The sequence below is a fragment of the Debaryomyces hansenii genome (genome assembly GCF_000006445.2).
Source record: "Debaryomyces hansenii CBS767 chromosome C complete sequence".
Lineage (NCBI taxonomy): Eukaryota > Fungi > Ascomycota > Pichiomycetes > Serinales > Debaryomycetaceae > Debaryomyces > Debaryomyces hansenii.
In genome coordinates, this window is record NC_006045.2 from 836,745 (window position 1) to 848,673 (window position 11,929).

The following is an 11,929-nucleotide window of genomic DNA, read 5'->3' on the forward strand; positions in this document are numbered from 1 at the left end:
GTCACATCCTGCACCAGCTATTCCTTCTCTTCCACCCATCCCCGACTCTACAACTCCTCCATGCACTTACGTCCGACTACTCCTCGTGGTGTTCCTTCCTATTTAACCTTGTGTCGTCGTATCACCGACCCACAGCGATTATTCATCAACGTCGATACCTTCAGCGGGTTTACAGACCCGCTGTCCCGCAATGGTTGCCCTCCCGCAAAATTGCTCGGTCTTCGTGGGCCGCCCTCACATGCGTCTGCGATAAAGACCAACTCTCACTGCGATTCGTGCGATTTCCTAGATAGCGCGAGTGCATATCACCGCTAACGCCATTAATACGTTGCTGCTTGTACAAAATCATGCAATTCGTATTGATGCTCGGTTGGTGTGGCCCATTTGCGCCTTTTGTATGACAAATTTTTTTTTTCATTTGCACCTTATAAATTTCACCCATCCCCATTGATTCTTCACTTCTGTTTTTTTGTCTATAGATACCCAAATTAGTTATTATGATCTCAGCTAGAAGCTTCAGCACCGTTTCCAGAATCGCATTCCAAAAAGAATCTGTCGCCGGCAGTGCATTCAATGCTGCTAAGAACTCCCGTAATTTAGGTCTCAAATGGAAACCTACCTACGGTAACTCTTTCAGAACTTTTGCTGAATACAGATTGAAGGCTGCCAACCAATCTCCTTTAGCTATCAAGTTGAAGGCGAAGAAATAAATTCGTAGTAGGCTCTGGTAGCTGGTACGAGAAATGGAAATGGTTTCACACGCACACGGGGCGACACCGCAAAGGTAGCGAGATCGACCGCAACGTAAATTGCATTTATTATGGTGTATGATATGTTATGATTAGGTTATAGATATATGGTTACAGGGTACGCAAGTACGGGTGTATAGTATATGGATTCAGGCGAATAAACGGATTTATCACCAAGCACAGCCGTAGGGTCAGTAGAGTAGAGTAGAGTGAGCCGCCAGTATAACGAGCATCGAGAAAAAGCATTGCGAAAACACCACAGATGTAGCAAAACAAGATGTATGAACCAAATAGATGTCAAACAGCGATAAAAAAATACATGTCAAGTCGTACTGTCGACAGCCCTAGCGATCTGTGGCATGTGGCATGCTTCGATAATGTTGCTATCGGACAATTATCCGCTAGTCTGATACTAGCCCATCGTGGTTATGTTCAGAAGTCACGTGGATTTTCGTAATCTAGCACCCATTTTATGAATCTGTGGATAACTAATCCAGATATATATGGTCAGATGCCACTAAAGATGTCATATTAAGAGACATTGGGTTGACTTACTGACACATATACTAATAACAAAAACCAGCGCATGATATAGTACCAAATGGAACCATGAATAACTCGAGAGACTTAAATTTGCCCCAAGACGATCCGACCAACACGGCCAACTCGCTTCCAGACAACAACGCTACGTCTTCGTCACTTTTGGAGCAGTTGGTTTACATCGACAACTTTATGCATACCAACTCGGGTAGCACGGGAGAGCCTACGCCCAACTTGGACATTGATGGCCAGTTATCACTCGACTTGGCTGCATTTGCGGATGATTCGTTTATATTTCCTGACGAGGACAAGAAGCCCAGCTCGCCATATTCGGGCAACAGCCATGGAAATAATGGTAATGGCGACTTCTCCAACCGTAACCTCAATGATCCCGGTAATCATAATGGCCCTATTGCGTCTAATGCGCCTATTAACAACTTGAATCACGACTTGGATCATAATCTTATGGTGAACCATATACCGGGAACCAGTGCCAATAATAGAAATGAAGACTTCCACGAACCTCACAACGGCTTTGATGAACCTTCACATCCGAACGTGAACGTATCCAGTTTGCCTAAGTGGCCTGTTCCGCCGGGTGCAAAGTCGTCCCTAGAATCTGCAGGGCTCTCACAAAATCAGATCGAGCTTTTATCAGCCTTGGTGGCCCAACACCAACAGAACATGCCTCCTACACAGCCGACCAGACACTCCACTCGCTCTCCTAGCATTGCGGCTAGCATTGATGGTGGTATTGACGGTGGTATTGACGGTGGTATCGACGGTGGTATTGACGATGGTAATGATTATAATGGTACGAACGATGCGGCAGATAGTGTGGCGAGCAACCTTGATGAAAACGGTAATGAGTCCGAGTTGGACAAACGTAGGCGAAACACCGCAGCTAGTGCAAGGTTCCGAATCAAAAAGAAGATGAAAGAAAAGCAAATGGAAGACAAGATACAAAACTTGAACGAGATGATTAAATCGTTCGAATCCAAAACACAACAGCTTGAAATGGAGAACAAATTATTAAAAAATCTTATCATAGAAAAAGGAAGTCAAAAATCGGAATATGAGTTAAGAATGTTGAAGGAAAGAGCAAGACAATAGAATAGATGAAACTTATATTAATTGTACGGTTAAAATAAAATCTTGCACACTTCTGTATTTAATTCTTATTTATCGGGTATAAATGTATGATCGTTATTAGAAGAAATTGTAAGCTAGTGTAAATAAGTCATCTTTATTAGAAGAATAAGCCAATGTGATCAAGTCAATATGATTGATTTGAAAAATCCATCAATAGTTCGCAATTTTTCATAAATTTCTGCAAATTCGTAAATTTTGTGAAGTATCCTGAATTCCTGAATAATGCTTTTAAAAATTGAAAAAATTCAAACAAAAAGATTTAAGCACACTATGCCTACCAGGATACAAAAGAGCTAGGTTTATATTATTTATATACTGAGTTATGAGATAAACACTAAGTAGGAAGAAGTGGTTGCATACTTCCAGTAATGACTATATTTTTTAGCTGCAGTATATTCGCAAAATCCATCGCAAAGTACATCAGAGCATATATTACCCTACGAGTTTAGATACTCATGTAAAACGGCATTTTTTGGGTAATGAATAGTTCATAGATACAAGAAATCATTCAACAAAAAAAATAGGCTTATTTTCATGATATATACTAGTGACTTTCTTCTAATTCATATTCACCATTGTCAAGCTTATCATAGGCATCACTATCATTTTCTACGTACTTCAAATCTCTCCAAGTATAAATCAAAGCTCCTATAGCAAACAATTCAATAACATCCGGAATATGAACTCCTTCTGAATAAGATTCCTCTGCCCCTCTATCATTTAGCAAGTATTTGTTTTTTATAAAATTAGGTATCGCTGAACGTCCGTAAGGAACAACTATAAGTGGAGATAAGACGTAAGCTGCCAAAATTATTTGAAACGAGAGCAAAAATCTTGCATCTCTCGTATGAGCATGCTTGTATGTACCATATGCAATATATGCGGTGGCGAATAGGATTGCAATGTACAATATTATAAAGGCAACTGCCACAGGAACTGGTAGCCTGCTTCTAAAACTAGTATAGAAAAATGTCTCGGTGTTCTTGATATCTTGTAGTTCATAGAAAAGCTTTGGAAAACTTTGGATGCCATATAATAAGGTAACGCCAAATACCTTCCATAATATGGGTCTTCTATTGGTAAATGTGAAGAACGAAGTACAATAACCAAAAGCCAAAAGCACCACTAAAAGGAAGCTTGTAAGACTTAATATGTACTTGAATATAGTTAATGTTACTAGGATTTTAAAATTCCCCAAGCGCTGCATTCCTAAATCATCAAACAAGACTAAGTAGTACCAAATACCAATTTCACAGATAAATATTTGAATAGAATCCTAGAAATGTTCGAGAATTTAAAATTCATCTTGACAAGCAACTTTCTCTTATAAAGATATACAGCAACAGTAATGATAGAACATACGAGATAAATAGGAACCGTAATAATCAACTTATACTTATCTGCACGATGGAAGTCTTTTGGCCTAACATTCTTTCCAATTGCCTTACCTCTAAACTCGTTACGAGAGTATTCATACCAGTAAGAAGTATCATTAATAGGTTGTCTTAACTCATCTTCGTTCTTGTTCAACGTAAAAGTAAGGACCTCGAACATGTCCAAGGTTAATAAATTCTTAGTGAATTCTTCACCGTATTCCATGTTGGAAGGACAAACTTTCATTGCCTTACAATCTTCTAGTGTAAAGTTAAGATGGACATTGGACAGAAATCCTTTTGACGTATCTTCCTCGAATATGTTATTATAAAAACCAACAAATACCTCGCCAGGCGTTCTCATTGTATAGCGATCATTGATTTTAGATTTGGAACAAAAACCTAACGAAAGGTAGAAAAATATGAGCCAATTGATCTTAAATTTCATCGTGAATTGATTATAGAAAAAGTAATAGTAGATCTAAACAATCTATTATTTCAGAAAAACTTTTTAAGTTTAAGCTCAAATTTTATTGCTATTAATAACTTCTAAGTGACTACATTATTATTGGCCAAGGGATCTAGGACACTGCATGAGAGTATCATTTTGTTTCTCATGTCATGCAGTTGAATTATAATCCACGTAATTAATTCATAGTGCATGTACAATATGTATACGGATATGGAAATTATGATTCACGAGCAAGAATTATGGTTGTCCTTATCTCTTAAAGAAAAATAAATGGCGCCTTCAATAATGATGGCCCGCATATAGTAAATTATTCTAAAAAGTTTAAATGTGACTAAATATAACCAGAGTACCAACATGTTGTTATTATCTAAATGACGTAAGTTCACGATCTGCATTATGACAGCTCTTGCGCAAATTTCGCAGCACGTACATATTTCAGTCGAATGTTTTCAGGTATCAAGAATATCCTTTCAGGATAGTAATAAGGAAACGTTTCAGCCAATTAAATACATAATCCTTCATGTGTTTCTATCAGTAGGTTTGAGAAAGAATATATGTATGTAAGTGTCGAAGTTTTAAAATCCATGGTTTCCAACTTCGCATTCGAACAATACTATTTGAAGAGTTACATTCACAACATGTATCGTGTACGAGTATAAAACTCAGTATATTTATAAAGTTTATATCTTAGTCCAATGGTAAATGCTTATATAACTAGTATTCCCTGTAGAAAAATGAAGCCATTAAAGTAAAAATGAGATTTAGTCCGCCGATTTATACTTATACTAATGACTCTCTTCTAATTCATATTCACCATTGTCAAGCTTATCGTAAACATCACCATCATTTTCAACGTATTTCAAATCTCTCCAGATATAAATCAAAGCTCCAATAGCAAACAATTCAATAACATCAGGAACATGAATACTTTGCGAATAATGTTCTGGGGCTCCCTCATTTAGCAAATACTTGTTTTTTATAAAGAGTGGTATCGTCGATCGTCCACTAGGAACAACTATAAATGGAGATAAGACATAAGCTGCCAATATTATTTGAAACGAAAGCAAAAACCTCGCATCCCTCTTATGGGAATGCTTATATGTATCATATGCAATGTATGTGAGAGCAAATAAGATCACAATGTATAGAGCTATAAACCCAATTGTGACAGGAATGGGTAACCTGCTTTTATAAGCACGGAAAAAAGGCACGGAGTTTTTGATATCTTGTAGTTCATAGAAAAGCTTTGGAAAACTTTGGATGCCATTTAATAAGGTGATCCCACATACCTTCCATAAAATAGGTTTTCTATTGGTAAATGTGAAGAACGAAGTACAATACCCAAAAGCCAAAAGCACCACCAAAAGGAAGGTTGTAAGACTTAATATGTACTTGAATATAGTGAATGTTACTAAGATTTTAAAATGACCCAAGGGCTGCGTTCTAAAATCAACAAACACTACTAAGTACATTAGATAGACAGTACCAAATACCAATTTGACAGATAAATATTTGAATAGAATCCTAGAAATATTCGAGAATTTAAAATTCATCTTGACAAGCAACTTTCTCTTATAAATATATACAACAGCAGCAATAATAGAACATACGAGATAAATAGGGACCGTGATGATTAATTTAGTTTTATCTGCATAATGAAAATGTTGTGGTGAAACATATTTTCCAATGGCCTTACCATTGAACTTGTTATGAGAGTATTCATACCAGTAAGAAGTATCGTTAATAGGCTGTCTTAATTCATCTTCATTCTTATTCAATGTAAAAGTAAGGACTTCGAACATGTCCAAAGTTAATAAATTTTTAGTGAATTCTTCACCGTATTCCATGGTTGCAGGACAATATTTCATTGCCTTACAATCTTCAAGCGTGAAGTTAAGACTGAGATCGGAGTGAAACCCTTTTCTCATATCTTTCTCAATTATGTTATTATAAAAATCAATATTCACCTCACCAGGTGTTCTCCTTGTATAGCGATCATTGACTTGAGATTTGGAACAAAAGCATAACGAAAGGTAGAAAAATATGAGCCAATTGATCTTAAATTTCATTGTGAATTGATTATAGAAAAAGTAATAGTAGATCTAAACAATCTATTATTTCAGAAAAACTTTTTAAGTTTAAGCTCAAATTTTATTGCTATTAATAACTTCTAAGTGACTACATTATTATTGGCCAAGGGATCTAGGACATTGCATGAGAATTGCAGTGTCATTTGTTTCTCATGTCATGCAGTTGGAAATAATTTATGCAACTAAATTTCACTTGATTGGGTGCAATAGAAAAAATGTGTTTACTAACTTGAAATGCTTTCAGTATATCCAGAATACCACCGTACTATTTTTGTAAAATTAGATTTCTACGTTTTTTAAGTCGACGATCTGCATTATGACGACAACTTTGGTAAAAATTTCGCAGCTATACGCATTAGTCTAGCGTTATACAGTATCAGATTATCCACTTGAATATTGCAAGGACCAGTGTAATAACAAAAATACGCCTAGATTAACCGCTCATTTTCTAGTTTATTAAGTATCACCTTCTATTGAAAGGTCAGATATTAATACAGGCTTCTCCCACAGCAGATTGTCCTCGAACGCCAACATTAAGAAACCTTTGAATCACGAGTACTCTCATATTCTATTGTTAATACATGGATATATAGAAAGCTTAGTTCAAAGATTATCTTCGAAAAACATTATAGACTACCAATAACCTTACTCTTATTTGTTTTTTCATTGTTTATAAATATATAACAAATTAAGCTTGTGAATCTTAATTCTAAGAAATCACCGTGAAATTTCTGTTCATTTGCACTCCCTCTCTTGAAATCTGAAATTTAGAGCTTATTATTGTGCCCATTCCATCGCAGACGAACATACTTTTAGCCTTATAATCTGTAAGAGCCGTTTTGAAATCACTTTTACTCATAAAATTAATTACCTGAACTTAATACTTGTATTACTCACATGCTATCCCCTCGTCTTCCATGCATGGAATCTCAGTTCCAACAATTCTAACACCTGGTGTAAGGTTTTCTCGTCACCAACATAAAAAGCAAGCTTATCACTCCAACCTTTACCGATTAGATAAGCTATCCTCTATAGTAATCTATTTCTGTCTCATGCTGTTATCTGCATGGCCATTAATCCGAATGTTAGATCATTCATTGAAGACTGCTCCTTAACACGAGAAACCTAATTTTATCCCACAAGCCTCATGTGACTGAAACGGTAAGTCTAACCACACTTTTCGGTGGCTCGTTAATGTCAGGTTATGGTTACAGCTATCCTCTTTAAAAAAATATTAATAGGGGTGTCCCCACATTGTTTACAGATTGTGAGCAGATAGCGGAGAGTCCGTAAACGGTCGTTCATGATACAGTAATTACTGTTTTATACGAATTCATGTCAAAATATACTCTACTAGAACCCTGCAGTGTACAACACCAGGAGGGGTTCCTCTAGAACATCCTCACATGGGCCAAAAAAGTGTTACTGCATAGGTTTTATGGGTATTGTTATAATGCATGAAAGAAATAAGACCGATATATCGGAGTATTAAGGTACTGGGAGATCATTTGGTGCAAAAACGTTCGAGATTCTCCAACTAACCCACTCAAAATTGGCTCAAAGTAGACCAGTAAGGAAACTCAGATACTAAGAACATAAGACCGTGTAGAAAACGAGTGCATTAATAAGTCGGGATTAAGGGGTAATCATGAAGGGAGCTGGCCAGTAAAACGGTAGATCAAGATCAAGAACGGAGGCTGTAGGGTCACTTGAAAGCCACCATTAATAAGCGGACCATGGATTCTAGGCATACATAGGTTTGATAGTAGAACAAATGTGGAGAAGCTGCTCATCGAGAGTCACGATAACGGACGTTAGATAAGATTTTCTAATATGCGTGGCTGAGGATTACAGATAGCCAGTAAACCTTAGCGGAATACGAGGGCTGAGGCCGTGTGACTATATCTATCCTACTGAGACATTTTGGAATAAGGTTATCTATTACTCTATATCTATCATAAATCATATTCGTAATGCATTGTAGTGCCTTGAAGCTCGCACCGGAGCCTTCGGCTGTAGTTATATCTCATTCAGAAACCGTCTGATCTTTAGCTTCTTGACCGTTTTTCTCCAATTGACTAGATCATTATTCTTGAGTGAATCAACCAACGACCCGATGGACGACCCTCTGGAGCCGGTACTATTGTGTCTAGATGCACCCATGCTATTGGTGTGAGTGATTTCGTTTACATCGCTGTCGTCAAAGTCTACCGTACGCAGAGATGACAATGGGGAAAACAGCTCGAACGCAAAACTGTGTCCTTTAGGTCTGTAGCTTTCTAGCTCACCCGCTTCCTGGCTACAACCCTGAATCTTATGCGTACAACAGTCAGCATGTATCTGTAGCTTCATCAACTTGACAAACTCGTGGTAGGAATCACAGAGAAGGTCGTAGATTATCATCTTGGCTTTCATCGCCAAATCCTCTCTCGGATACTCTTCCTCGCATTCCAAAAGCCCATTTCTTATATCACACGGTAAATTAATCTCCTTGAGTGCATCCTCTAGTAAAAACGTCATCAAGATATACTGCCATGTATTCTTTTTCTCCACACTCCTTGTTTCGGCCAAAAATTTATTCATGAATACAATAAATTCATAATTTTCAAGACAATGACTGTTTGATAAATATTGAACCAAGTTTCCCTTATTAAATGGACCTACATTTCTATCATTAATTATGTCCTCTAGGTTAGGCACATTTTGGATCTTCTCTTCACCAAATAATATATATTTGCAAGGTATTTCCTTATTCCTATTTGTTATATTTATGTCTGGTTCACATATAGGGAATATCCTATAGTTTGACATCTTTGCGGTATGCTTTGCTCCTTGTAATAGTTTTTAGTAAAATAATTCTTTAATATCTATTATATATGATTATTTAGTGGGGTTCCGATAAACTATATACTAACGGCTATAAAATAATTGCGCGAGCCCACAATGCTATGAACAATGGGCCACTTTATAATTCAAGTTTACGTACATTGCATCAAGTAAAATAGTTGAAGGACCTGCTGGTTACAAGCCATAATCCACGATTAAAATTCCGGTTGTGCATTGTGACCGTTTTGTATACAAATTGGCAAGTGTAGCATATAAACGGTCAAGCATATGCGTAAACAATAAGGTTCAACCTACAGGACTAGGTGTAGGACTAAAGTTGCTGGTATGACCACCAAATGTCAGCAGATGCCTGGTGGCATGATATGTAATCGGATGATAAGTAAAGGGGGGGAGATACGGATTAATACGATAGGTAAAAAGTCGTATGGCCCGTAATGGCCAGGTTGTGGATAAACGGATCAAATGTGGTTCTGAGACACCCGAGCATTAACAGTGGATTGTGGTGGACGTTAGTCATCGGATAAGAAAGCCGATATCAACATCGTTTGATGCAATTCATGCGTGATGATGGAACGTACGTAACAGAGTCCGATATCCGGGCGAACAGTGTTATCACCGAAAGATAGATGTTATCAACACCACAATAGTCCTGGCTATGTGATTGCATAGATACGCGATAGTGGGCGTAGCAGGAGAACGACCATATTGGTTATCGATGAACAAGACGCACGAGCGAAAACCGGCTTAATCGGGAATTAGTGATTGATTAAGCGGTCGTCGATGTTGATGAACTTATTTTCGACTGCTGCAGCAGCTATCGACTGGATTGAGTCGTTGAAGTGGTCTAGTTCGCGAGGGTCCTTCAAGTCATCGTCGTTGGGGTGGGTGGCTGGGTCACTTCGTATTTGTGTGTGTAGTTCGCTTCTGAGATTGGAGTGATCCGAATGGTCGTCGTAGTCTACAGTGTTGTTCGCATGACATTTATGAGTGTATGTAATAGTTATGCCTCCGATCAATAGGTCGTAGTTGAGATTTACTTTGGAGAAGCAGTTGTAGATTTTCAATTTGTTGCTGACTCGCTTGTGCTGTTTACTGCGGGATTTGCGTTGTTTGGTCTTATCCTGGCAACAAATGAACATCAACGACACTTTTTTGGTCTTAATTCCGCCCTTGTGGTAGTCCCTGATGGGGAACTTGTAGCCCGTGACCAAGCTTATGGGGTCAATATAGCGTTTTATTAGCTTTTTTGATATGTCGGAGTAGAACTCATTGGGGTTGGTCTGTTGATTTATATCCATTATAGTGTAAATGGGGAATTCGTCGTCATTTACACTCTCCATGAACTTGACGTTAGACAAGTCGGTATTTTTGTTTGTCTTCAAGATTTCTAGGTAGTTGTTGAACTTGTGGAATGTATTTGTGTGGAATTCGACCGACTGTTGATCCAAGGCTGGAAATTGTTTAACGATTTTTCGTTTATTCCGACACTTACTACAAGTTGAGTACTTGAATAATTCAAACTCTGTCTCGTCTAGCCGTTTTCCTCGACACCTAGAACACTTTTTCACCGATTCCATGCTTGACTCTGCTTTACCTATAGTTCTATATTGGTTCTACGTACTTTTGATCTTCCATATCAACGTTTAGTACACGACTAAATATAATTTACTATTTTACATTATCTATAGAATTATATAAGAATGAATGTAGATTGTAGATGATCAGAACTCCTAACGGAATACTGGCTCATGATCATACATTGCTCAAATTTGAAATAAATTGGTCCGTCCGTTCATCCACAGACATTGAAAGGTTTCTCATTCGTAGAATGGTCGTAGCACATGTGGTATGTGAGTGATAGATGGACAATACGCTGAGTCTAATTGAGCAGATATTGATGTTTAATTGAATTGTGCAATGGTGGAGTGGAAATTGGAGTATTGGGTTGTGTTGATGTAAAATGGGTGTAGCTGATATGTTCAGTGACTTTGTAAGATGGTGGTATAGGGACGAAACAGCATACATTTGCTTATTGTAAATGTCATGTTAATGGCCAGGGGGATAAAATGGTGTATTGTGTCAATGGATGTTGTTGATTCACTAATATCATTAGTTTTCCAAATTCTTGACGTTCGTTGAAATAGTGTGATAAATCAATATCAAAATCACCGAAGCAATACCAAATGTTAATACAATCGTATTCAATTGATCATCTGTAATCATCTTTGCCTTTATATTCTATATTATTATCGTACTAGAACTGTTATCTTGAACAAGTAGTAGAAGAAGTAATTACGTGGTAATAAAAAAAGGTGCGATAAATTTATCGTGTCTAATTTTTCAATTAGTAACTTGCCTATTTAGTACCTAGTATGAAACCACCACCAAGATCACTCGAAGAATGGTTATATAGGGCTTTAATGGAATCACCGAGATTCCATCATTATGTTCGTCGGGTTCATGCTAAGATTAATAGGATTCCAATGCACGAGGAGGTTCATAAGACGATGGAAGCAGGAGACTATGTACCCACGAGAGCTCACAAGTTTAATGCATTTAGAATAATTTGGTTTGATGAATTCAAGAGATCATTTGGCTTTGGAAAACGTTAAGAACGAGACACTTGAGCTAACATCTAAGATGGCCTGGCTGTACCATAATCGAACAGCAATAATAATATGCTAGTTTGATGAAGAATCTTGTACA

The 11,929-nt window shown here is 37.4% G+C and overlaps 6 protein-coding genes across 6 annotated transcripts; 3 read left to right on the forward strand and 3 right to left on the reverse strand. All coding sequences in view use genetic code 12, as the record gives it.

Moving 5' to 3' along the window:
• Positions 1–497: 497 nt before the first annotated feature.
• On the forward strand, positions 498–710 carry DEHA2C09328g (DEHA2C09328p; the record flags this gene model as incomplete). Its single annotated transcript, XM_458083.1, has 1 exon — positions 498–710. The coding sequence occupies one exon, from the start codon at positions 498–500 to the stop codon at positions 708–710; it is 213 nt and encodes a 70-aa protein (XP_458083.1).
• Positions 711–1,358: 648 nt separating this feature from the next.
• On the forward strand, positions 1,359–2,402 carry DEHA2C09350g (DEHA2C09350p; the record flags this gene model as incomplete). The annotated part of the gene is made up of 1 exon (XM_458084.1): positions 1,359–2,402. One exon carries the CDS (start codon positions 1,359–1,361, stop codon positions 2,400–2,402), a length of 1,044 nt encoding a protein of 347 aa, XP_458084.1.
• A 2,669-nt stretch (positions 2,403–5,071) lies between these two features.
• On the reverse strand, positions 5,072–6,355 carry DEHA2C09372g (DEHA2C09372p; the record flags this gene model as incomplete). The annotated part of the gene is made up of 1 exon (XM_458088.1): positions 5,072–6,355. The coding sequence occupies one exon, from the start codon at positions 6,353–6,355 to the stop codon at positions 5,072–5,074; it is 1,284 nt and encodes a 427-aa protein (XP_458088.1).
• Positions 6,356–8,395: 2,040 nt separating this feature from the next.
• Positions 8,396–9,187, reverse strand: DEHA2C09394g (DEHA2C09394p; the record flags this gene model as incomplete). The annotated part of the gene is made up of 1 exon (XM_458089.1): positions 8,396–9,187. The coding sequence occupies one exon, from the start codon at positions 9,185–9,187 to the stop codon at positions 8,396–8,398; it is 792 nt and encodes a 263-aa protein (XP_458089.2).
• A 791-nt stretch (positions 9,188–9,978) lies between these two features.
• On the reverse strand, positions 9,979–10,800 carry DEHA2C09416g (DEHA2C09416p; the record flags this gene model as incomplete). Its single annotated transcript, XM_458090.1, has 1 exon — positions 9,979–10,800. One exon carries the CDS (start codon positions 10,798–10,800, stop codon positions 9,979–9,981), a length of 822 nt encoding a protein of 273 aa, XP_458090.1.
• A 795-nt stretch (positions 10,801–11,595) lies between these two features.
• On the forward strand, positions 11,596–11,835 carry DEHA2C09438g (DEHA2C09438p; the record flags this gene model as incomplete). The annotated part of the gene is made up of 1 exon (XM_458091.1): positions 11,596–11,835. One exon carries the CDS (start codon positions 11,596–11,598, stop codon positions 11,833–11,835), a length of 240 nt encoding a protein of 79 aa, XP_458091.1.
• Positions 11,836–11,929: the final 94 nt, after the last annotated feature.